Source organism: Galeopterus variegatus, unplaced genomic scaffold (assembly GCF_000696425.1).
Source record: "Galeopterus variegatus unplaced genomic scaffold, G_variegatus-3.0.2 Scaffold1608, whole genome shotgun sequence".
Classification (NCBI taxonomy): domain Eukaryota; kingdom Metazoa; phylum Chordata; class Mammalia; order Dermoptera; family Cynocephalidae; genus Galeopterus; species Galeopterus variegatus.
This window is the reverse complement of record NW_007727719.1, coordinates 21,781-45,441: the sequence shown is the minus strand read 5'-3', so window position 1 is coordinate 45,441 and position 23,661 is coordinate 21,781. Positions and strand designations below refer to the sequence as shown.

The window sequence follows — 23,661 nt, the reverse complement described above, 5'->3', positions numbered from 1 at the left end:
CCTCCCCCGCCCCGCCCCGCCCCGCCCCGTCACCATCTCACCCACCTGCGAAGAGCCGGGAAGACAGAAAGGACAGAAAAAAGAAGGGCAGAGTCAGCACTATGAGCCCTGAAAGGCCCCCTTTCTGGAACCCCCTGCCCCACCCTGTGGGGACACTCACCCATTGACAGCGACCTGGGGAGCGCTTTGCTGCAGGAAGCAAGAGAGCCTCGGGTCAGGCGGGCTGATCTCTACCCTGGACTTCCCGGGTCCTGGCCCTTCTGTGTCCCCTGAAGTCCCAGCCTCACCTGCCGGCGCCGCCGCTCGTGCTGTAGCTGTTTCTCCACTGGGTCCTCCCAGGGGCGACCCTGTGGGTCAGTGGCCGGAGGCTCCCAGCCGCTGGAGAACTCAGGGCTGTATGGGGGTCCTTCCTCCAGGGGCAGCTCCACCCTAAAGCCAGGGACGGGCCCAGTTCAGGGATCCTGTCCGGTCCCCGACTTAGCCCTGACATTAACTTCACTAAGTTTTCCCCCTAAGCCTGGCTCTATCCCAACTGTTCTACTCTCGCCCCTTTTTTGCCAAGTCCTGCCCCTACCTCTAAGCCCAACTCACAACATCAATTCTACTTCTAAAAACTGCGTTAATTCCACTCAAGTGCCTCACCCAGCCTTTAAATCTCACCTCTGATTCCAAACCGGGTTTCTAGCAACAAACGACCCGCACTTTTCCCTAAGTCGCGTCTCAGGCTCTGCGCCTACCCCTGTGAAGCTCTCGGCCTCCAAGCGCAGACTCCGACCAATCTCCAAACGTATGGGGCAAACCTTCCCTAAGCCCAGCCCTTGCACTGTCGCCCCGTCCCAATCATCTAATCCCCTCCCCTTGCCCTGTAGTCCCGCTCAATTCTCTAAACTCCGCCTTCTGTTCCAATCCAATAGTTTGCTTGTCTTAAACCTCTCCTTCACTCTATTTATTTGTTTATTTTGGCGGCTGGCCGTCCGCTCTGATTTCTGACTTTTCCTCCAATCGGATCCTGGCGTTTGTCCTAAGTCTCGCCCCCTCTCAATTTCTTTAGCCACACTCTTCTAGCGAAGCTCTGCCTCCAACCCGTCTCTCCTAGTCCCACCTTCTCTCCAATCATCACGCCCCCTGCCTCCCAGCACCACCCCTCACCCTGGGCGGGTCCAGGAGTCCCCCAGCGAGGTCCAGAGGGCGTTTTCACGTGGAGTTACATTGTCCCGCAGCAGCGCCACGGCCTCGGACGTCAGGTGTGGCAGCCGCACGCCTCTCGCGAACTCGGGGCCGCCCGAGGTGTTCACGATCTGCCAGGGGAGCAGGAGCGGGCATGCCATCAGACCCTCTTGAAGTCTAACCCCGATTCCTCCTGCTGCAGGGGAAGCCCGAGGGCCTGCGGGGCGGATCGCACCATCTGCAGAGGTCCGAACAGGAAGTGCAGCAGCTCCGGGGAGGAGGGGTTGGCGATGTTGCTGCGCAGTCGGGCCTAAGTGAGGAGGAGAGGTCGGTGCCAGTGTATGCACGGGTCAGACTCGCCATCCCTTCGCCCATGGACGGCCGGGGATGGGCGCGTCCTCACCAGCAGGCTGAAGGCGTACTTGATTTTCTGAAGCACGTCGGTGTACTCGGCCTCCGAGGGAGGCTTGGCCCGCAGCGTCAGCAGACCCTCTGTGGGTGGGGAAACAGGCGCAGCGATGGGAGACACGGAGACAGCATTAGACGGTCAGAGAGAGAGAGAGGGGAAGAGAGAGAGAAGCAGACACCCCGTGAAAGCGTGATGAGAAGTCAAACCTGGCAAGCGGCGGGAGGGGAGTCCCCGGGGAGAGGGAGGATATTTGGGAGTGATCCGGGAGGGAGAGATTCGGGGTCTCACTCGGGGGCGACCCTTACCACCGGCCTCCCGGCGCCGGGTCCTGCGGCCGCGCTCCCGGTGCTCCAGCACGCGGGCCGCCTCCGCCGACTTCTGCAGCTTTGATACGAAGCTCTCCACGTCGTCAAACACGTGGTTCAGGATGTCCTGGGGGACGGAGGTGCGGAACACGTGGGGCTCCTGAGTCCCAGAGTCTCAGCCCTGTCACAACCCTTAAGCCTTGTGCTCGCTTTCGGCAGCACGTGTACCAACCCGCGAGCCAAGAGCTCCTGGACACGCGCCCAGTCCACACCACGGCCCCAGGGCTGGCCTCGCCCCCAGGCCGCGGTCACTGCTGGCTACACCCCCACACGACTGACCACGCCGCAGAACCAAGCCGGGCTCCGGAGCCCAACCCCGCCTCCGGAATTCGGAAGTCTGAACAGACCTGGGACCCGTGCCCCCCAGCGGTCTTCGCCCCCACACCCTAGCCCCACCTCTAGACATCGGCCCCCGCTCCAGACCCTGACCCCGCGCCGCTCACCACATCCCGCTCAGCCTGCAGACTGGCCAGGTCAGGACCCCGGGGTCCCAGGTCCGGGGAGGCCGGGTCAGCTCTGCTCGACGTGCCCTCTACGGCGGGCCTCCGCGCCTCCTCTGCCTCGGGGATGGGCTCCGCCTGGGGGCGGCCGGCGCCCGCTTCCACTGTGCTGATTACAGCGCGAACCGACGGGCGGCGCTGCAGGGGTGGGGTCTCGGCGGCGGGCGAGGGGCTGCGCTGCAACTCCTCCTGCGTGGCCCTGCGGAGAAGAAGGGGAAACCGAGGCTGGGTCAACCGACAGGTCCCGGAAGGGAGAATTCGGGAACGAGAATTCTTTTTTTTTTTTTTCCTTCCCTTTTTGTCTTTTTTACTGACCGGTAACGGGATCGCAACCGTCGGTGTCGCGCCGGTACCGGGGACCGGCAACGAGATCGCAACCCTCGGTGTTGCGCCCACACTGCGCTCAGACAGTGAGCGGGAACCGGTCTCCACATGGGATCCGAACCCTTGGCGGGAGCGCCGCCGCACTCCCAACCGGCGCACTCTCCAGTGCGCCACCGGGCCGGCCCCGAGAATTCTTAGAACGAGAGACACTGAGGCTGAAAGGGTCAAACATGGGCTCAGAGGGGTAGGGAGAAATACAATATGGGGAGGAAGAGCACCTCTCTAGAGGAAAACCGAGGCCAGAGGGAGGAGAAAGCGAGGACCATGACGGAGGAAAGTGAAGTCCTGGAGAGGGGTCCATTTGTCTGGGAGGTACAGGCAAGACTTGACCAGGATTTGACTCGTTCAGCTCTAGGCTGGTGATATCAGCCCATTTCTTGGATAAGGAAACTGAGGCTCAGACAGGTGAAACTGGCTTCCCAGAGACCGCGTCTCCCCTCTACCTCTCACCTGAGCGCCGCCGCCCTGCGCTCCCCACGACCCGATCGGTAATTGTGCAGAGCCCCCTGGATGTCCTCTCGGATCAGCTCCGCCTGCCAAATACACTGTTAGGCCACGTCCCTCCACGCCCCACCCAGTGCCAGCCTCGGGCCACGCCCCTGATCATTCCTTGGCTCCTCCCCAAACCACGGGCTGGCACCGCTCCTGCTGGTGGACCAGGCACGTCCACGCCCTGGACTCACGCCCTCGCCCTAAATCTGTTCCTGACCTAGACCACGACCCCGCCCATGGAGACCCAATCCTGGTGGTTCCTCGTCCACATCACCCCCCATCCTTGTTCTGGCCACTCCCCTAGACCTTCCTCTATGTCCTCAGAATATTCGAGCCCTCAGCCTCCCTTACATCCCACCCTCATTTTCTATCTCGACTCTGTATCCAACCTGTCCTCAAACCCCACTCCCTTCCAGAAGCTCTTTCCCAGGTCACGTTTCCTCCACTTGGGCTGACCCGTTCTTTGCTCTCAGGACCCGCCCAATTTCTGCGCCTGCTCTGGACTCCACCCCATTCCGGCTCCGCCCGCAGAACTAGCCTGAACCCAGCCGGGTCCTCTGCTGTTGTCCCCCAACCCGGCCCGCTAACCCCGAGGCGCAGGCCCTGGAAGAAGTGCACGTCCGGCTGCGCGCGCTCGGGCTCCTGGCACACGAGTAGCAGCAGCGAGCGGCTCCGGCCGGGTGGCATCACTGCGTCGCAGCGCACGATGGCGCCCAGCGGGTACGACTCCAGCTCCTCCTGCCGGGTGGGACGATGCAGTAAACGGAGGACCCGAACTAATAGTAGTACTAAATGGTGACTGCAGTGCCCAGTAGGTACAGGCACTAACTAGGCAGGGCAACTTCACGAGGTTAGGGGGGTTAGATAGTTCCCCCGTTTAACAGATGAGGATATTAAAGCTCAAGAAGAAGTCTGAGTCCTAGAGGAAGGACGCCAAGATTTACACTCAGGCCCCCTTTGAAAGCCCCGAGGGTCGAGATCTCCATGTCCCTGCAGGCCCAGGCCAATCACTTCTTCCACCCACGTGCCCCCTGGCACCTTGGAAACAGAGTCGAGCAGTGTGACATGGTCAGTGGACACTCGCAGCAGCATCTCCTGTGCCCAGACCCGGCCCTGGCTGTCCATGACGGCCAGCTTCCTTGAGGCATCTTCCACGGTGTGCACGCCATCCTCTTCGCCCAGGCAGAACGTCACCAGGTGCTGGCACAGGCCAGGGAGAAAGGAGTGAGTCCCAGGAAGATGCCAGATGGGTTCAGAATCCCCTGGAATCAGACTTGCAGCCTGAGATGAACCACAGCTCCTCCAAGAAGCCTTCCTTGATCACCTGCTCCACAAATCTGCCCCTTCTCCTAGTGCCTTTTGTTTCTCTTTCATCACCTGTGTCTCTCTTCTCACCAAGACCGGAGGCTCCTCGAGGACAGGGAATGGGTCTGGATTGTATCTAGTTCCTTCTAAATGACTTCTCTGGTTTCCCACGGTACCCTCTGCCACTTCCATTAGAGCACCTGGCACTCGTTGTCAGTGCCTCTGGAGTTTGTCTATCCCTTACTCATCCGGGACTGCATCTGATTTGTCCCTGTGGCCCTACTGTCTAGCATAAGGGCTGGTCTGGCGGACAAGATGGCAGATCTGAGTGGAACTGAGGTCCTTGACTTAATATCCATGTCTGAGGCAAGGCAGAGGCAGTCCATTTTGCGGACGAGCAAACTGAGTTTCCCACATTCTTTCTGCTTGGCGGCCAACTGCTTTCAACAGCCCTATCTCCCTAGGCCTACCTTCCCCCAGAAGACTCCCTGTGGACACAGGCCCCAGACTCACATTGACTGGATACTGGGATACATCGGCCATAACCACAGTGGAGTAACGCTTCCTCTGCTCTGCAGGGGGAGAAGGAGAATGAACCCAGGAGTCCAGGCCCCCAACCCCATCTCCCTCAGACTCAGAAGTCCAGGTCCCCAGCTCTCTTCTTCAGACCCAAGAGTTCAGGACTCTAGCCCCCTCCTCCTTCAAGACCCTGAAGTCCAGGTCCTCAGTTTCCTCAGACTCAGTTTCTGTGCACCTGGGGTTTCTTGCCCCCACACTCACCATAGATAGACTTGGCACTTGGCTTGGGTGCAGCTGCTGGGCTGGTGAAAAAAAAAAAAAGGGTGGCAGGGACTTTGGGAATTAGGGGCAGATCCTGTGGGAATGCCAAGCAGAACAGCAAGGATTTCATTGGGAGGGTAATGGGGAGCCATGGAGGGTTTTGAGTAGGAGAGGGCAGGGCCAGTGCTGAACTTCAAGAAGACAGGTAAAGCAGTGGTACCAGCTGGGGGTGGGGAGTATGGTCTCTACTGTCACACAGACCTGGGTTCAAATCCTCTTTCTGTTATTTCCTTGTCATAAGACCCTGGGCAGGGGACTAAGATAGTATCCATCTGGTAGGACTGTTGGGCAAATTCAATCAGATGATGCAGGTGATGTATTTTGCAGTCTCAATAACTGTTATTATCATTCTTGTGATGATGCAAAGGGCTTAGCACACAGTAGTTGCTCAATAAGTGGAAATGGTTACAATAGCATTAGTAATATCTGGAGTAGACAGAATTATCTTCTTCTTCCCCATCCTCACAGGTCAGGCTCTTCCCAGCCAAATCCTTTTCTGTCTCTTCCTGTCACTGGTCTACTCCTCTCGAATCCCCATTTTCATAAAATAACAGAAGCTCATAGCTCAGGTGGGGCCAGAGATGAGGGGGACTGGAAAACACTTTTAGCCACACTCCTGCTCCATCTGCTGCTCCTGCCAGTCAGATGCCCCCACAATTTGATTACCTTCCATGTAGCTATTTTGACTTATCTCTCTTTGTTCTTCTCCCTGCTCACTCCAGGAGACTTGAATCTTCATTATAAACAGCCCCAATTTTTTAGCAAGGGTTAATATTTAGTAACAAGATAACAACAGTAGCGATAGCGGTTCCCATGAGTTGAGCACCCACTGTTGCTGAGATTCTCTGCTAAGTCCTGCACAGGCTATATCCCATCAAGCTCTCAAAATTGTCCCTCTTTCAAAGAGGAGGACCTGAAGCTCAAAGAGATGACATCCTTTGATGAGAATCACACTACTGCTGAGTGTGAGCATTCAAATTTGAACCCGGGTCTGTGTACTTCCAAGCGGGAGCTCCTAACCATAGGCTGGGCACAGAGGGAAGAGGCTCATGCTTCCTCCTGAGTGTCCAGAATTGGGCTGTGCACAGTCCCTGGGCTGATATAAACAGGATCCGCAGATATGGGTAAAGAGGTGAGGGGAGGTGGGGTGAGGCTAGGGGCCTGGAGGGCAGGGGGAACTTACCCAGTGGTGGTGCTCATGGTGCTGAGAATGGGGAGCTCCAGCCCACCTGCAGGAACCCTGGGAGCCAACAAAGATGTGATGCCCTGACCTGGCCTGCAGGGACCTATGATTCCTGCCCCAGCTCCTACTTTCTCAGACCCAAGAGTTCAGGTCCCAGCCCCTCCTCCCTCAGCCCAGGCCTCAAGCCCCCTCCTCCCTCAGACCCAATGGTCCAGGTCCCAGCCCCGTCTCCCTCAGACTCAGCAGCCCAGGCCCCAGCCCCTCCTCCCTTAGACCCAGAAGTTCTTCCTCCCTCAGACCCAGGAGTTTAGACCCCCAGCTCTTCCTCCCTCAGAACCTAGAAGTCTGACCCTCAGCCCTCTTCTCTGTGGGACCCAGACCTCCTCACCTGCTCTGTCAGGCTCTGCCTGGCTCTCAGTTCTCCTCTCCCTTCCAGTCTGCCGGCTCCTCCTTCCTTCTTCCTGCCAGAGCTCTTCGCCTCCGCATACCTGAGCACTCATCTGGCACAGCCAGGCTGGAGTGGCCCTGGGGCGGGGCTGGCAGACAGATCTAGGAGGGGGCTGGGACAGCTTCGGGGAGCTAGGAAACTTTAACCGGCTTGGATGAAACAACAATAGAGAATAATAACAGAAACAATAATTTGATGTCACCCTTGTTCACATGTCAGAGTTGAAAGCTCTGTCGTAAACACTCCCTTTGAATTCTCCTAAAAACTGGGAGAGGCTGGAGGTTTGATTTCCACTTGACTGATGTGGAAGCTGCAGCCTAGAAAAGTTAAGCATCTTATTCATGTTGATTGGTCAAAGGAGGTATGTGGAAGGGGGATTTGAACCCAGGGCTGATGTTATATCTCCAGGGCCAGTGTCCATCCCTACCTTGTAGACTCCTACTGTCCAAGGTTACTGTCACCACTGGTGCCCTCAACCCCCACCCCATCCCCTTCCCTCTTTCTTTGGAAATTTCCCCCAATAATCCCCCGTTAGGATAATAGCTGAGATTGAGTTTATTAAGTTCAATAAACTTGGCACAGCTCCAAGTTTATCACAAAAATGAACAGGATTCTCAGGCATCAATACCTCTCTAAAAGCTCTTTTTGAGAACTCCCTCCATTCCATGGTAACCAAGTTGTACACACCATTTCTTCCCTCAAATGAGGGAGGTGTGTGTGAGGGGGGGCGTCTCCATTCCACAGATGAGGAAACTGAAGCCCAGAAGGATTAAAAAGTTGCCCAAGGTTACACATGCAGTGAGTAGATGAGAATGGCAAACTCTAAGGCCCAGAACTTAGAGAGCAGGGGCAGGGGACAGACGTGCCTGCTCTTAGCCTTTCCCATTATTGATGATTTCCACCTGGTTTCCACAACCACCACCTCTCACCTGGGCCAATGCAGTAGCCTCCTAAGTGGAGGCCTCATCCCTGTTCTGTCTTTCCTCCCCTCAGCCTAGTCTCAATGCAGGAATCCTGTAGAAAACCAAGTCAGCTCATGACAATCCTCTGCTCAAAATCTTCTAGTGGCTATTCATTTCTCTTTGGATAAAAGCTGAAGTCTTACAAGGCCTAAAGGGAATGACTCTGATCTCATCTCTTCTTCCTCTCCTCCTGAATCACTCTGTTTCAGCACACTGGCCTCCTTGCTGCTCCATGAACACCCAGACTCCATCCTGCCGCAGGACCTTTGCACATGCTCCTCTCTCTGTCTGGAATACTCTTTCACCTGATATCCTCAAGGCTTGCTGTCTCTCCTCCTTCAAGCCTTTGCTTGAATGTCATCTTCTCAGAGAAGCCTGGATGACCATACTGTTTAAAATTGCAGCACTCCTTACCCCACTTCTTTGTAGTCTCTCTCCCCTCCCTACTTTATTTTTCTCCAGAGCACTTATCACCTTCTTACACACTATGTTTCCCATTCATTTTGTTTACTTTATGTTTTCCACATTAGAATGTAAACTTCATGATGGCAAAGACTTTTGTATGTTCAGTCTCCCACTCTATCCACAGCACATAGAATTGTGTTCGCACACAGTAGGAGCTGGAGTGAAATTTAATAAAAGAGATTTTGGCATTTGGTGCATTCATGTGCATTATTTCATTGCCTCATTCAACGCATGTTGACTTCACAGTCTATGCTGAGTGAGGCTGGAAACCAGAGAAGGCATGTTCTTGCTCTAAATTGATTGGGATAAAAGAACAGAGAGATGGGCTGGCCGGTTAGCTCAGCTGGTTAGAGTGTGGTGTTGTAACACCAAGGTCAGGGGTTCAGGTCTCCATACAAACCAGCAGCCAAAAAACAAAAACAAATCAAACAAAAAAACAAGACAGAAAGAAACCAAACTAGTTCAAAGAACAGAAAGAGAGATGATTATATGTGTGGTGCGATGGCAAAAAGCACAGGCAGGTTTGACTCCTGGCTTTGCCACTTGATAATTTTGGTAATATTTGCGTACTTTTGTCTTCTTCTCAGTTCATTATAAATATGTGAGTATGTGTGTGCATGCATAATCCACACAGCATCCTATAAAATGGGTCCAATCATCTGCAGACCCTAAACTCCTGGGGTCTGGACTCCTGGGTCTGAGAGAGGAGGAGCAGGCCCGAACTACTTGGTTCACTGGCAGCGCAGGTGGCCATTCAGGTCCTGCCCACGATGCAGGCAAGACTGAAACCTGAACCTATTATCCCCATTTTATAGATGAAGAAACTGAGGCACATACAAGCTAAGTAATTTGTTTACAGTCATACAACTAATATATGGAGGAGATGATTGAACATGTCATACAATTTTGACCCTGCATCCTTTGATGCTATCCTATGCTGCCACCTTGTGACTCTGCCCCTTTCTAGCTGTGTGACCCAGGGCAAATTACTTAACCTCTCTGTGCCCTAGTCTTCCAACTGTAAAATGGGGATAACAACGTTGGGAGGATTAAGTGAGTTTACTGAGAGTTAGCACAATACCTGGCAAAAAGACAATTCAAGGTCAATGTTAGCCGTGACGGAGATAATGGCCTTTCTTCCCACTATATGCTTAATGGAGGACACAAAGGGTGCTGCAGAAGCTTAAAGAGGCTGCTAAGAGGGTAAGGGTGGGCTTCCTCAGGCTAGAGCTCAACCTGAAGGGTGAATTTGACAGCCAAGGTGGCCTAGAGGATGAGAAAGTGTTCCAGGCCATGAAACTGCCTGAGCAAAGAAGGGGAGGGTTGCCAAGCACTGGGGGCTCCTGGGCAAACTTATGTTCTCAGCAGGTGGTTCTCCTATGTGTAGCAGAGGGAGGAAGGAAGGTCCCTGTGCTTATCTTTCTTTGGCTTCCGTCACTGTGTTCTTGTCGCATTTGAGACATGAATATTTTATGAGCTCAGCTCTGTCTGGGTTGGGATTTGAAGGAAGGAGCAGTCACCTTACCCCACTGACAGAGAAGAAAACAGAGGCTCAGAGCGGGCAGACCAGTAGCCCAAGGTCACAGTGGCCCTGGGTTGTGACATAAATGCCGATCAGGCTGAGCCAGGCCTCTTTCTTTACGTGCACGTGGGGAAACAGCAGAACTCGGTGTGGGGCCCAGACTCCCGGGTCTGAGGGAGGAGAGGGTGGTGCCCAGCTCCTCGCTTTGGGGGCGGTGCAGGTGGCCCCCAGGCCCCGCCCACTCGCTGCTGTTCTGCGGTCTGAAGCTGCAGGCGAGACCGAAACTTGAGCCTCTGCCCTAGTTCCAGGGCCCAGGGCCTCCTTCCTCCTTCCTCGGCCGCAAAGGAGGCCCCTCCCGCTCCCCAAACCGTAGCAAGTCGTTCGCAAATACCGGTCGAGACTCCCACCCCTGCACAGCCTGACTCATTAAGTCCGGGGCGGAGGCAGCGAATCTCTGTCTTGGAAACTCACCAGGGTAGTCCATTATCGAATAACCCGGTTCGGCCTCCGTGCCTAAACTGGGATTATTTGTGCACGGGGAGCTGGATGTTTTTTTCTCCCAGTTGTATGGTCACAGGAACCGAACGGAATTCTCCACTGGGACTTGATAAGCTAAAATTCCCCCTGTGTGTCATATCTGAAACTATCCGCATCTCTTCCATTATCCCCAACCCCCAGCTCACCTCAACCCCTAGGCCATCAGACTGTAGGATTTGCTGATACATTTCCGTTTTGTTTTTTGTTTTTGGTGGCTGGCAGGTACGGATATCCGAACCCTCGACTTTGGTGTTATCGGCACCGTGCACTACCGAGAGAGCTAACCAGCAAGCCCTGCTGATACCTTTCCAGGACAAGGAGAGAGATCAAAGTCACTGGTAACAGGAGCTATGGCATGTTGGGGGGAGGGGTTATAACCTTGATGTGGGGGCTGTTGGCCGGTTAGCTCAGTTGGTTAGAATATGGTACTCATAATACCAAGGTCCAGGGTTCAATCCCTCTACCTGCCAGCCACCAAAAAAAAAAAAAAAAAAAAAAAAAAAAAAAAAAAAAAAGAAAAAAAAATTAGATGGGGGCAGGGTCTCAGAGAAATATATGTATTTACGTACCAATTAATTTCTTTATTCATTCAATGCATGAATAGTTCCTGAGAGCTATTTGTGCCTTACCCTTTCTCCTTAAGAAGAGTTGTATTAAGGAAATAGCCCCTGTCGGCATGCACAGTCATAATTCACGGTGATGTGTGCACTGATGGAAGTGGCACAGGGCACTGTGTGTCCCCAGAGAAGGCCCTTAATCCAACTTTGTGGGTGTGTGAGGCAGTCAAAGAAGCCTTCCCTGGTTAAGTGATAACTTGGTGGGGTTTTGAAGGAAGAATAGGAGTTTGCCGAAAAAGATGAAGGGAAGAATGAAATTCCAAACATTGAGAGTGGCATATGCAAAGTCTCAACGTCATGGAGTAGCAAATACTTAAGCACCTACTGTGTGCCAAGCATGTTCTAAGTCCTGGCGCCACAGAAGAGGGGGAAACAGATGAAGCCCCAGCCCTTGTGTTATTGTTATCCTAGTGGGCATGGTGGGGAGATGGAAGATAAACAGGCAGACATATACATGAATAAGATTTTCAAATTTTAGTAAATGCTAGGAAGGAAATGAAACAGAGGTGAAGAGGTGTGGTGAATGAGGAGCAGGCAGGTGAGGCTGCTTTAGGTGGGGTTGTTGGGGAAGGCCTCTCTGAGGAGGTGGCATCTTAGTTTTGACCTGAATTTCGAGAATGAACCAGGAATGTAGAGAAGATTTCAAGCAGAGGGAATACCTTGGGGAGGCCGACGGGTAGTCTGTAGGGGGTGTGGCTGTGACCTGGTGGGAGGAGGTGAGGTGGGAGACTTAGCTATGAAGACACTCGTGGTGGTGGTGACAACAGTGACAATAACAACTAGAGGGTGGCCCAACTCAAATGGGCTTGGCTTAAACCTCAGTCTCAAGAAGCTCCCAGTCTGGTGGGGGAGGCAAGAAAAACATGGGCTTCCCTAAATATGCTGTAATGGAGGTTTCTCAGGCGGTGCGGAAGCCCAGTTTCCTCATTAAGCTTAAGGGGCCAGGGTAGGTCTTTCTTTGGAGTTCTCTGAGACCAGCCAGTTTTGGAGAGGCGAGGTGCTCGTGGCACCAGGAGGGTGGGTCTAAGAACCGGCCTGGCAGGAGGAAGAGGAGGGTGGAGGAGAGAAGGGGCCAGGGTAGGTCTTTCTTTGGAGTTCTCTGAGACCAGCCAGTTTTGGAGAGGCGAGGTGCTCATGGCACCAGGAGGGTGGGTCTAAGAACCGGCCTGGCAGGAGGAAGAGGAGGGTGGAGGAGAGAGGCTGGTGGCAGGGCAGGAGCTGTTTGTTCTCTGGGAGGGATCAAGGCAGGGCTGTTGGGGCATCCCCTTCCTGAAACTGGAGGAGACTGGCTTTTTCTGAGGCCTGAGAGGCTGGGCCAAGGGGTCAGTGAAGGGGATGGGACCCCAGATAGACCTGAGTTTGTATCTTGGGTTGGAGCAAGTGATTTTACTCTCTGAGTTCCCTGAACCTCAGTTTCTTCCTCTCTAAAAGGAGCATAAGTTCCAGAACCTGTGTTAAGAACTGGTGGGAGTATTGGTGTGATGAGATGTGGAAAGTGCTTGGAGCATAGTAAGTGCTGGGACGTAGTAAGTGCTCAGCAAATTGGTGAAAAATAAATAGACAAAGGAATGACCAAACAACTAAATGACCTAGGTGACACGAAGTGGCAAGAGATGGCTCTGCAGAGAGACAGCTCTGCATTCCAGTGCCTGCTTCAATATCTCAAGCAACTGACAGCCTCACTTTCTCCAGCTCTAAACTTCTTATGGCCATTCATTCATTCAGGACATTCATTCATTCAACAAATAGTTATTAAGTGTTTCCTCTATACCAGGCACTGTTCTAGGCACCAGAGAGAGAGAGATGTGAATGAAATAGCCCTAAACTTGCCCTTGCAGAGCTTAGAATCTGGCAGTAGACACAGTGGTTAAACAAAATAAAAAAGTAAACTAGGTAGAATGTCGGGGGGCGATAATACCATGGAGAAAACTAAAGCAGGGAAGGGGACCAGGGAGGGTTGAGTGGCTGTTTTGGAGGTTTATTTAAAATTTAGTATGATGGGGAAGGCCTCCCTAACAAGGTGATATTTGGCTGAAGACGTGAAGGACGTAAGGGAGTGAGGTATCCCGGGGACAACTGGGGAAGGATTTCCAGGCAGGGGGAATTGCTAATATAAAGGTCCTGAGGTGCTCAACACAGCAGGATCAGCGTGCCTGGAGCAGAGTGGATAAGGTGGGAGGGTGGGACATGAAGTCAGACAGGTGATGGAGGTGGGACATGAAGTCAGACAGGCGATGGAGGTGGATCATGGGCTCCCAGGGTTGCTGTAAGGATCAGAAATATTGAGGGAGCTATAGAAATGTTTTGATTAAGTTTTTAAAAGTTTTTTGATGTAAAATTCACATAACATAAAATCAACCATTAGCCATTAAAAAGTGAACAATTCAGTGGCATTAAGCACATTCACAATGTTGTTCAGCTACCACCTCTATTTAGTTACAAAATATTTTCATCATCCCCCAAATAAAACCTTATATCTGCTAGCAATCACTTCCCGTCCCTCCTGCCCCCCAGCCCCTGGCAACCACTAACCTGTTTTCTGTCTCTACGGATTTGCCTATTCTGGATATTTCATATAAATGGAATCCTACAGTATGTGACCTGTTGTGCCTGGCTTCTCTCATTCAGCACGATGTCTTCCATGTTCATCTATGTTGTATTGATCAAGTTTTGAAATAATTTCAAGTTTATGGAAATGTGACAAGAAGAATACAAAGAATTTCGATATACTTCACTGAGATTCCCCAGAGGCTGACAGTGAACATGAACAATTTTGCTCTCTCTCTCTCTCCCATTCACACACACACTTTAAAAAAAAATTGTTTAAAAGTTGGTTGCAAACAGGATGTCCCTTTACTCCTAAATATTTTCAATGTTTTCTAAAAATAGTGTCTGAGATTCAATCCCAGATCACATATTGCACTTAGTTTTCCTACCTCTTATTGTCCTTTAATCTGGAAAAATTTATCAGCCCTTCTTGATCTTGACACTTTTTTTTTCTTTTTCTTTTCTTTCTTTTTTTTTTGAGTGACTGGCTGGTAAGGGGATCTGAACCCTTGACCTTAATGTTACAAGAGGATCCAAATTCTTGGCCTTGGTGTTACAACACTGCACTCTAACCAGCTGAGCTAACTGGACAGCCCCTGACCTTGACACTTTTGAAGAGGTCAAGGTAGTTATTTTGTAGCATGTCCCTCAGCTTGGTTTTCTTTGATGCTTCTTCATTATTACACACCAGTTATGCATCTTTGGCAACAATATCACAAAACTGACATTGTGTACCTCTTAGTGCATGTATCAAGAGGTGTCTGTTTATCCCAATATTGCTGGTGTCAGCTTTGATCACTTAGTTCAGTAAAGTTACAATTTCTCCGTTTGTTATTACTAAATATCTTGTGGGGAGATGCTTTGAAATTATGTAAATATCCTTGTGTGTCACAAAACTTTCAACCATTAGTTTTATTATCTGTTGATATTTCTCATCTGAATCAATTATGATTATGGTGGTTCCTAAATGGTGATTGAGTTAAGTGTCAAAAGAATCCCCTAGATTCAGTGTGGAAATGGACTGTAGTGGAGGACAGGGGGAATCAAGGAGACAGTTTAGGAGGATTTCACACTAATCCAGTGAAAGATGGCAGCAGTGGAGATGCTGAGACCTGCTCAGATTCTGGATGTACTTTGAATGAAGAGCTGGCAGGGTATGACAGAAAAAGAGGAGACAAGGGCAACTCCATGTTTTGGTCTAGGAGATTGGAAAGCTAGAATTGCCATTTTTCTGAGATGGGATGATTGTTTATATAACAGAGAAGCCCATAGTATTAGTGGCTTAAACAAGGTAGAAGTTTATTTCTTGCTCTTATAAGTATAGGTTAGCAGTTGATCCAGGGCTTATTTGGGGGATCCATAAACTCCAGGGATCCAAGCTCCTTTCATCTCATTGCTCTGGCAAAATATAGCTTCCAACTCATGGTCCAAAGTGGCTGCTCTAGCTCCTGCCATCACATCTGCCTTCCAGGCAGGACAAGGAGGAAGGAGAGAAATGCTCACATCCCATTGGTCAGAACTTAGACACATGACCATATCTAGGTGCAAAGGAAGCTGGGAGATGAGTTTTTTTTTTTTTCTTCCTTTTTGTCTTTTTTCGTGACCGGCAACGGGATCGCAACCCTCGGTGTTGCGCCCGCACCTCGCTCAGCCAGTGAGCGGCCGGTCTGTATGTGGGATCCGAACCCTCGGTGGGAGCGCCGCCGTGCTTCCCAAGCGGCGCACTGTAGCAGTGCGCCACCGGGCCGGCCCAGGGAGATGAGTTTTTATTCTGGGTGTTCATGTGCCCAGCTATAAATCAGAAGCTTTAGTACAATGAGCAAAAAGGGAAAAATGGATACTGGGGAACAACTAGTCGACGTTCCTAATGGGAAAGTCCTTAATGCTGGAGCTGCTCTTCCTATATCACTTTTGTCCTTCTGCAATTCATATTCTACATCTCAGCCAGAAAAAAAACATAGAATTATACATTTGCTCATAACCCTCCATTGCTCAAAACTCTTCTGTGGTTCCCCAGTACCCTCTGCATCAGAGTCGAGCTTGTCAACCTGGCATTGGAGTCATAATCTGGCTTCTTCTTGCAATTGTTCCAGCTTCATTTCTTCTAACCCCTTCCATACCTTACACTTCAGCCAAAGCAAGCTACTTCCTCCTCCCACAACATCTCCCATGAATTCCTGCCTCTTTCATTTTGTTTAAGTGGTTCTCACCGTCTGGAGCTCCCTTCAAGGCTGGAGGAAAGCCTGTCTGCCCTTGTGGCCGTGATCCATACCATGTCCTCAGAAAGCTTGCCCAGCCTTTGGACAGAGGGATCTTCTCATGAGCTCTCAGAGTCTCCCCCATCCTATCTGGGAGGTCAGCTGTCTGCATGATGTCTACCCTGCTTGCAGGCAAGGTCACTAACTCTCTCCTTCCCTGTCTTCCGTCCTTCTCTCCACCCTTCTCTCCTGTCCATCTCTGCCTCTCTCTCCTTTCTTCCTTCCTTCCTCCCAGTTATTGAGCTATGCATGTGCCACATACAGCAAGGTGTATAAAAAAAAAAAAAAATCCCCAAACACCCAAAGCAGTTGTTCCAGTTATTAAGGCCATGTCACAAATTATTTCAACATGCAGTGACTTCAAACAAAGATCACATTTATTTTGCTCATGAATCTGCCATCTGCACAGGCCTTGATGGAAGCAGCTTATTTCTGCTCCATTTGGTGACAGCAGGGTCCGATTGGAAGTTGGGGTGGGGCCTGGGCTGGAAAGACTTGAATAGTTGGAGTCTGGGATTATTGGGGCTCCTTGGCCATCTGCCCTTATTTCTATTCAGTCTGTTCAGCATGGCTGCATTGGGGGAGCTAAACTTCTTTCTTACCTGTTGGTTAAGGGCTCTCTAGTTGTGTGTGGGGGGGAGAAGAAATGGAGGGAGAGAAGGGATATAGGGGAAGAGAGAGAGGAAGAGACAGAGAGGAAGAGAGAGAGAGAGAGAGAGAGAGAGAGAGAGAGAGAGAGAGAGAGAGAGAGAGAGAGAGAGAGACACAGACAGACAGAGAGAGAGGAGTGACCAAGCGAGCGAGCATACCAGGCAGAAGCTGTATTATTTTTATGACCCAGCCTGGGAAGACACACAGTGTTACTTCACCATAACTTATTGGCCAAGGCAGTTACAAAGTTTTGCTTATTCTAAAGGAAAGGGAACACAGATTCCATCCTTCCGTGCTCTGGAGGCTCAATGTCACATTGTAAAAAATGCATGTGTGATATACGTTGTGCCACCACCTTTCAAAAATACAATCTGCCACAAAGCCAGCATTTAAGTGAACATTTACTATGTTCCAGGCAGTGTTGTCAGTGCTTCCCATGTGCTCTTCAAGTTACTTCTCACAACAACCCTATGCAGTAAATTCTAATATAAGCATTTTACAGATGAGATAACCGAGGCACAGAAAGGTGAGCAACTAGTCCAAGCACAGCCAGTAAGTGGCAAAGCTAAAATTCACATGGCTCCAGAGCCCCCAGCCTTTAGCACTAAGGTGTCTACATTTCAGCTCCTCTTGGAGCCCAAATATTTGGGCACTCTCTCATTTTAAGAACCAGCATCATATAACGGAAGGAAAGCAGATTTTGGTGACAGGCAGATGTGAGTACAAATCCCTGTTCTTTCATTCAGATAGCACAGCAATTAAGAGAACATGGATTCCCGAGGCTGACTCCTGACTTTGGATCCCGGTGCTGCCTCTTACTAGATGTGTGACCTTGGACAAGTTTCTTCACCTGTCTGTGTCTCAGTGCCCATATCTGTGAAATGTGAAAGGTGATAACAATGGTATGCACCTCAGCAAGGCTGCCATGTGGACAGGATCCATTCATACATGTAAATTGCCAAGAGAAGTGACTGACACATGGTAAGTGTCAACTATGTGTAATTATTATTATTCACCCAGAATATTTATTGTGTTCCTATTGTGTGCCAGAGTTTATGCTGGATGTGGAGTGAACAAGGTAGACACAGGGCATAGTCTTGCCCCCGTGGGGCTCTCATTTTGGAGAAGATGAGAGAGAGAGAGAGAGAATGAGGATTGGAGGGCATTGTGGGAGAATCCTCTCAGCACCTGGGACAGCATCAGGAACTTCTTAACATCAGCAATGGTAAAGGGAGGCACAGCCTACCTGGAGTCCAAAGAGATGTTCTAACCAGCTTGGGTGTGTCTGAGAATCAGGTGGGAGGTCTTCAGAAGAAGTAATTTGTATGCATTGTTCTCTTTATAATAACAATGTTAACAGCCAGCAGTGTTCTGTCACTTACTATGCATTAGGTGCTCCTCATGAACGACTTCCTGTCATTCTTCCAAGTTCTATGACAGGGTCTGGCAAACTATGGCCCACCACTTGTTTTTGTAAATCAAGTTTTATTGGAACACAGCTATGCTCATTTGTCTGCATATAATCTATGGCTGCGTTTGCGCTACCACAGCAGAGCAGGTGCTACAGCAACCACATGGCTGGCAAAGCTGAAATTATTTACTGTCTGGTCCTTTGCAGAAAGTTTGCCAACCCCTGCCCTAGAGGTAGATGATATTAGCACCCCAGTTTACAGAAGAAGAGAAAAAGGCCAAGAAAGTAACAGTGCTTTTTTTCAAGTTTGAAAGAATCAGTGTCTGAACTGAGTGCTCATGTTACTTAATTTTTCAATATTTCTTTATTTTTAAAACTTAAAAAAAATTTTTTTGTGGGTGGCTGGTGAATTTTTCTATATTTTTAATTGTGGTAAAATACACATAACATGAAATTCACCTTCTTAACTATTTTTAAGCATACTGTTCAGTAAGAACTGTTTAGTACATTCACATTGTTGTGCGACCATCACCACCATACATTTCAACAATTCTTTCTTTTTTTTTTTTTAAAGATGACCAGTAAGGGGATCTTAACCCTTGACTTGGTGTTGTCAGCACCACGCTCACCCAGTGAGCCACGGGCCGGCCCCAGAATTCTTTTCATCTTGCAAAACTGAAACTCTGTACCCGTTATTAAACACTAACTCCCCACTCCTGCCTCTCCCCAGCCCCTGGCAACCACCATTCTACTTTCTGTCCCTATGAATTTGACTCCCCGAGAAAGAACCTCATAAAAGTGGAACATGCAATATTTGTCTTTTTATGACTAGCTTATTTCACTTAGTACAATGCCCTCAAGGTTCATCCATGTTGTAGCATGTGCCAGAATTTCCTCCCTTTTAAGGGTGGATAATATTCCATTGTATTATAGACCACATTTTCTTCGTCCGTTCATCCACTAATGGACGCTTGGTTTGCTGTGCCCATGTTCTTAAATACTGCCCTTTACTACTTCTCACAGTATGGTTTCACCTACACAAGCGAGAAACCATTATCCAATAACAATGAGAAAATGTAGATGAACAAAACGTGGAAAACACTCTACCTGGCAAAGACCCTACACAGAATATTATAGTGTCGTTGTTTTTTTTTTTTTATAACTCTAAAAATATACAAGTGAGTATAACTTAAAAGAGAGAGAGAGAATCAGGGCTGGCGGGTGAGCTTAGTTGGTGAGAGCGTGCTGTTGATAACATCAAAGGGTTTGGATCCTTCCCACTGGTGAGCCGCCAAAAAAAAAAAAAAAAAAAAAGACTTAAAAGAGAGAGAGAGAATCAGGGCTGGCGGGTGAGCTTAGTTGGTGAGAGCGTGCTGTTGATAACATCAAAGGGTTTGGATCCTTCCCACTGGTGAGCCGCCAAAAAAAAAAAAAAAGAGAGAATCAGTCTTGTGCTTCACTCCACAGCCTGCTTTCCCTCCACTGTATTGGAGGTAAATGAAGGAACTCATAGAATTTCTTAAACTTTTAAGCCCTATGAAGCTGTGTTCTGAATCTTTCCAGAGACAAGTACAGATGAATTAAACTTGACTGTTCTTGTCAGGGGATCTATGAGGGCAGGAACCTTGTCTGTCTTGTCACCGAATTCCCAGTGTCTAGCTTGGTGTCTGGGATATAGTAGGTTCTAAATAACTGTTGAAGGGAGTGACTGACCACTAACCTACTGATGGACATTGAAGTTGATTTTATTTGCTTCTAGTATCTTACGAGTGGAGAGAGACAAGGCTGTAAGGAACATTTTCCTGTGTGTGTTTCTTTCTGAATGATCAATTATTCCCTTAGCATAAATTCTTACAAGGAAAATGGCTAGGTCAAGGATATGCACAGATGATGGTTTTGCTACAGATTGCTGAATGACCTTTTAGGAGCGCTGTACTAATTTGACACTTCCACCAGCAGAGTATGCGTACATGTTTTCCCACATCCTTGCCATCACTGGGTATTATTGATTTCATTCTGCCAATCTGATAACTGAAAAAAATTATCTCATCATTGTTTTAATGAGCACTTCTTTGATACTCATTAAAGCTGAGTAGTTTCTTGTGTGAGTTGACTTTCTTTGCAAATTGCTTATCATGTTCTTTGCCTGTGTTCCCCTCTTTCTATTGGGGGTGAGCCTTTTTTAAAAAATTAATTATTGATTCATAAAAGTTCTTTACATATTAAGGATGCTAACTCTTTGTGATTTGGGTTAGTAAAAGAAGCCAGAGGTTGAGGGAGGGGAAATCATGGTCCAAGGTATACATCTAGAAGAGATGGAGTAGGGATTTGAAACAAGATCAGTCTAGATCCATGTCTGGAGTTCTTTACCACAGCCCTTACGGCCCCTTCCACCTTCCCAGGCCTCACTTTCTCTGCCGCCCAGGAGCCCTTAGTTCCGTCAATCTCAGAAAGGGGAAGGTCCTCTCACCAGACCCAACCATCTTTGCTACATCCCCAACAGCAAACCTTTTCTTTGTTTTGTCGTGTGGATTAAATGAGATATTTAGCCACTGCTCAGTACAATATATGGCAAATACTAGGGACTCAGTAAATAGTAGCTGACATTATTTTTTATTTTTATTCCTTTCTCTCTTTTTTATTTTTTGTTGTTTTATAGTGGTTGGCTGGCATGGGGAACTGAACCCTTGACCTTGGTGTTACAAGGCTGTGCTCTAACCAACTGAGCTAACCGGCCAGCCCTTATTCTCTTCTCTTTAGCCACATCTCTTGCCTGTTGCCTCCTGTTTCAAGTCACCCTCTTACTATCCCAAACAATCTGTTACTCCCCAAGCAACTTGCCTCATGAAGCCTAGCCTTTGCATATGCTGTTACATCTATCTATGTTACCCCTCTCCACTCAGTCCACTTGAAGAGCTCCTACTCATCCTTCAAAACCCTATAGATTTTCCCCTCTCTGGGAAGTCTTCCCTAACTCCTAGGCTATGTCTCCATTTACAGATCCTGGACCCAGGGTTGTGTCTACACATCCTGTGCCTGGAACCAAAGCACACAGTTTTCAGGGCACTACAAAAGCAAGATACATTTCTTCAAAACCAAAACCAGAACCAAAAAAACATTAGCTCCAAACTGGGCAAGTTATGAAGCCAAGAGAACACATTTCATTCTATGTCTACAAAACGAAATATTACATCAACTTTATTAAATGTCAAAGCCAATATTCAGAAATCTTTTGGGACACTTGGAAACAATTTATTAGTCAGGTATTTCCCACTTCGTAAGAATTCTCAAGTATGCCTGTTGATTGCTGACAAACTGGATTCAGTCATAAATCAAACGAGCTACTTGTGGTCAAATAATTTCCAAAACAAAATAATAAAATATCTTTTCAGTGTTCTTTTTTATTTCATTTTTTCATTTTGATCAGCTTTATTGTGGTATTACTTACATCCAAGAAACTTCACTATTTTTAAGTGAACACATTGATGAATTTTGACAAGTGTATAACCATTATTATGATCAAGATAGAGGTTATTTTCAAAATCTCAGAAAGTTACTTTTGCAATAATTCTGTCTCCCACGCCCTCTGCCCCTGGAAGCTCCTGATCTGCTTCTTTCACAACAGCTTTGTCTTTTCTAGAATGTTATATAACTGGAATCATACAGCTTGTAGTCCTTTGTGTCTGGTTCCTTTCACCCAGGAGAATGATTTGGAGGTTCATCTGTGTTGTCACAACTATCAGCAGTTTGTTCCTTTTTATTGTTGTTTATTGTAATTGTATGAATTTGCCGTAATTGCTTATCTATTCAACTGTTAACATTTTGGTTGTTTCCAGCTTTTGGCTGGGATGAGTAAAGCTCTTATGATCATTCATATATATAAGTCTTTGTGTGGACATATATTCTTATTTCTCTTGGTTAAATATCTAGGAGTGAGTTTGCCGGGTCCTAGCATCTCTCCCCACCTCCATCAAACTTTCATTTTTTTATCTTTTTTTTTTTGGCAGCTGGCCCATACGGGCATCTGAACCCTTGACTTTGGTGTTATAACACCGAAAAAATTTTTTTTTTAAATTTATTTTTTAAATAGATATATATTTGTAAATATTTAAAAGTTGTATATATTTAGGGTGTACAACATGATGTTTTGATATAAATATACATTGTAGAATGGTTAAATCAAGCTATTAAACATGCGCACGCGGGGCTAGCACATATTTATATTTTCGTGGTTAGAACATGTAAAATCCACTCAGCAATTTTCAAATATACAATATATTCTTATTAACTATAGGCACCTTGTTGTACAGTAGACCTCTTGAACTTATTCCTCCTGTCTAACTGAAATTTTGTGTCCTTTGACGATTTAAAAGTTTTTATTTATTTATTCTTTTTCTAGGAGTTTCTTATGGCCATTTTTTAAAATAACAGAAGCCCCAAACACAACAAAACATAATGTGGGATGTGGTCTGAATATGTTTGAATATTTTGAGGTGGTGAGTGATTTAGGACTACAAAGGTCTTAAAATAGCCCTTCCTGCCTGTGTAACGTCCATTATAGCAGGACTCAGATGATGACAACTTGTATGATGGGGAAGAAAACTTACTCCTGGTTAGGGGGATCTTCTCTGCATTTCCAGTGTTGCCAACTCCTGGAAGCTTAGGAAATGTTAGGGGTTGGAGGTGGGGATCAGGTATAATCGCTCAGCGGAGGTGAGCTGAGCCAGAGAGGGGGTGCAGGTGCCCAGAAGTCTATTCCAGTTTGGTGGGGGCGACAAACGCCAACAGGTAAGTGCAGGACAGTCTGTGATACTCAATCTAAGAGAGGTGGCACGGGCAGAGTACAGGAAGACCTCTGTACGGATTTGAGATGGGAAAGAGCCTCTTTGGGCCCCTGGGGCAGGTAGAAAGAAGGAGCTGGGGCGGGTGCTACCTGCAGCGCCAGTGGCTCCATGCCATCTCTTGTCTCTAAAGTTACAGGGTGGACAGGAACCCCGGGAACCCCGGAGTCAGCCCCTCCCACTACTCCCCTCCCTGACTCAGGAATTCAGGCCCCCAGCCCCTCCTCTCTCAGACCCAGGAGTGCAGGCCCCCAGACCCACCTCCCTCAAGATCCCAGGAGTTTGGGTACCCCCAGGGCTAGCAGGCCTTGGTTTCTGAACATCAACATTATCGAATGCTCCCACAGAGTTTTTGAAGAAGGTACTATTGGTAAACATAGTTTTAGGTGAGGAAACAGGCTGATATATCTGAAGAGCCCACAGAGGGTCGCAGCCTGGAAGCAGCACCTGTGGGATCCCGACACTCTCCGGAACTGCGCCGCGCCTTATCAAGAGCGATGTGACGTCATTCGAACGGGCACGTTGGCCCCGCCCCCAAGATGCGGCCCAGCCCCCGGCTCTTGAAACTACGATCCCCAGCTGTAAAAGCCGTAGGTGCCCATCACCGTAGGCCCCGCCCCCAGGCTCCGTGCCACGCCCCCTCACGGGATTCTTCAGGAAACCATCGGCCCTGCTGCGCCTGCGCCTCCCCGCGCGTGGCTCCCAGGGAAGCTCCTTCTCTGAGCGGCTCCGTAGCCGACCCCGCTCCCTGGTCGCT

At 48.9% G+C, this 23,661-nt stretch overlaps 1 protein-coding gene across 1 annotated transcript in view; it reads right to left on the bottom strand.

Moving 5' to 3' along the window:
* Window positions 1-6,662, bottom strand: part of EPS8L1 (EPS8-like 1) — a 10,826-nt gene extending 4,164 nt beyond the window's left edge. Inside the window, exons 1-13 of the mRNA XM_008577937.1 lie at window positions 6,646-6,662; window positions 5,403-5,443; window positions 5,136-5,194; window positions 4,356-4,517; window positions 3,906-4,055; window positions 3,276-3,358; window positions 2,385-2,640; window positions 1,882-2,008; window positions 1,571-1,659; window positions 1,403-1,477; window positions 1,150-1,298; window positions 288-429; window positions 161-189 (exon numbers count right to left, since the gene is read on the bottom strand). Coding sequence (XP_008576159.1) covers window positions 161-189; window positions 288-429; window positions 1,150-1,298; window positions 1,403-1,477; window positions 1,571-1,659; window positions 1,882-2,008; window positions 2,385-2,640; window positions 3,276-3,358; window positions 3,906-4,055; window positions 4,356-4,517; window positions 5,136-5,194; window positions 5,403-5,443; window positions 6,646-6,662 — 1,379 coding nt within the window. The remainder of the gene's footprint in view (window positions 1-160; window positions 190-287; window positions 430-1,149; window positions 1,299-1,402; window positions 1,478-1,570; window positions 1,660-1,881; window positions 2,009-2,384; window positions 2,641-3,275; window positions 3,359-3,905; window positions 4,056-4,355; window positions 4,518-5,135; window positions 5,195-5,402; window positions 5,444-6,645) is intronic.
* Between the last annotated feature and the right edge of the window lie 16,999 nt (window positions 6,663-23,661).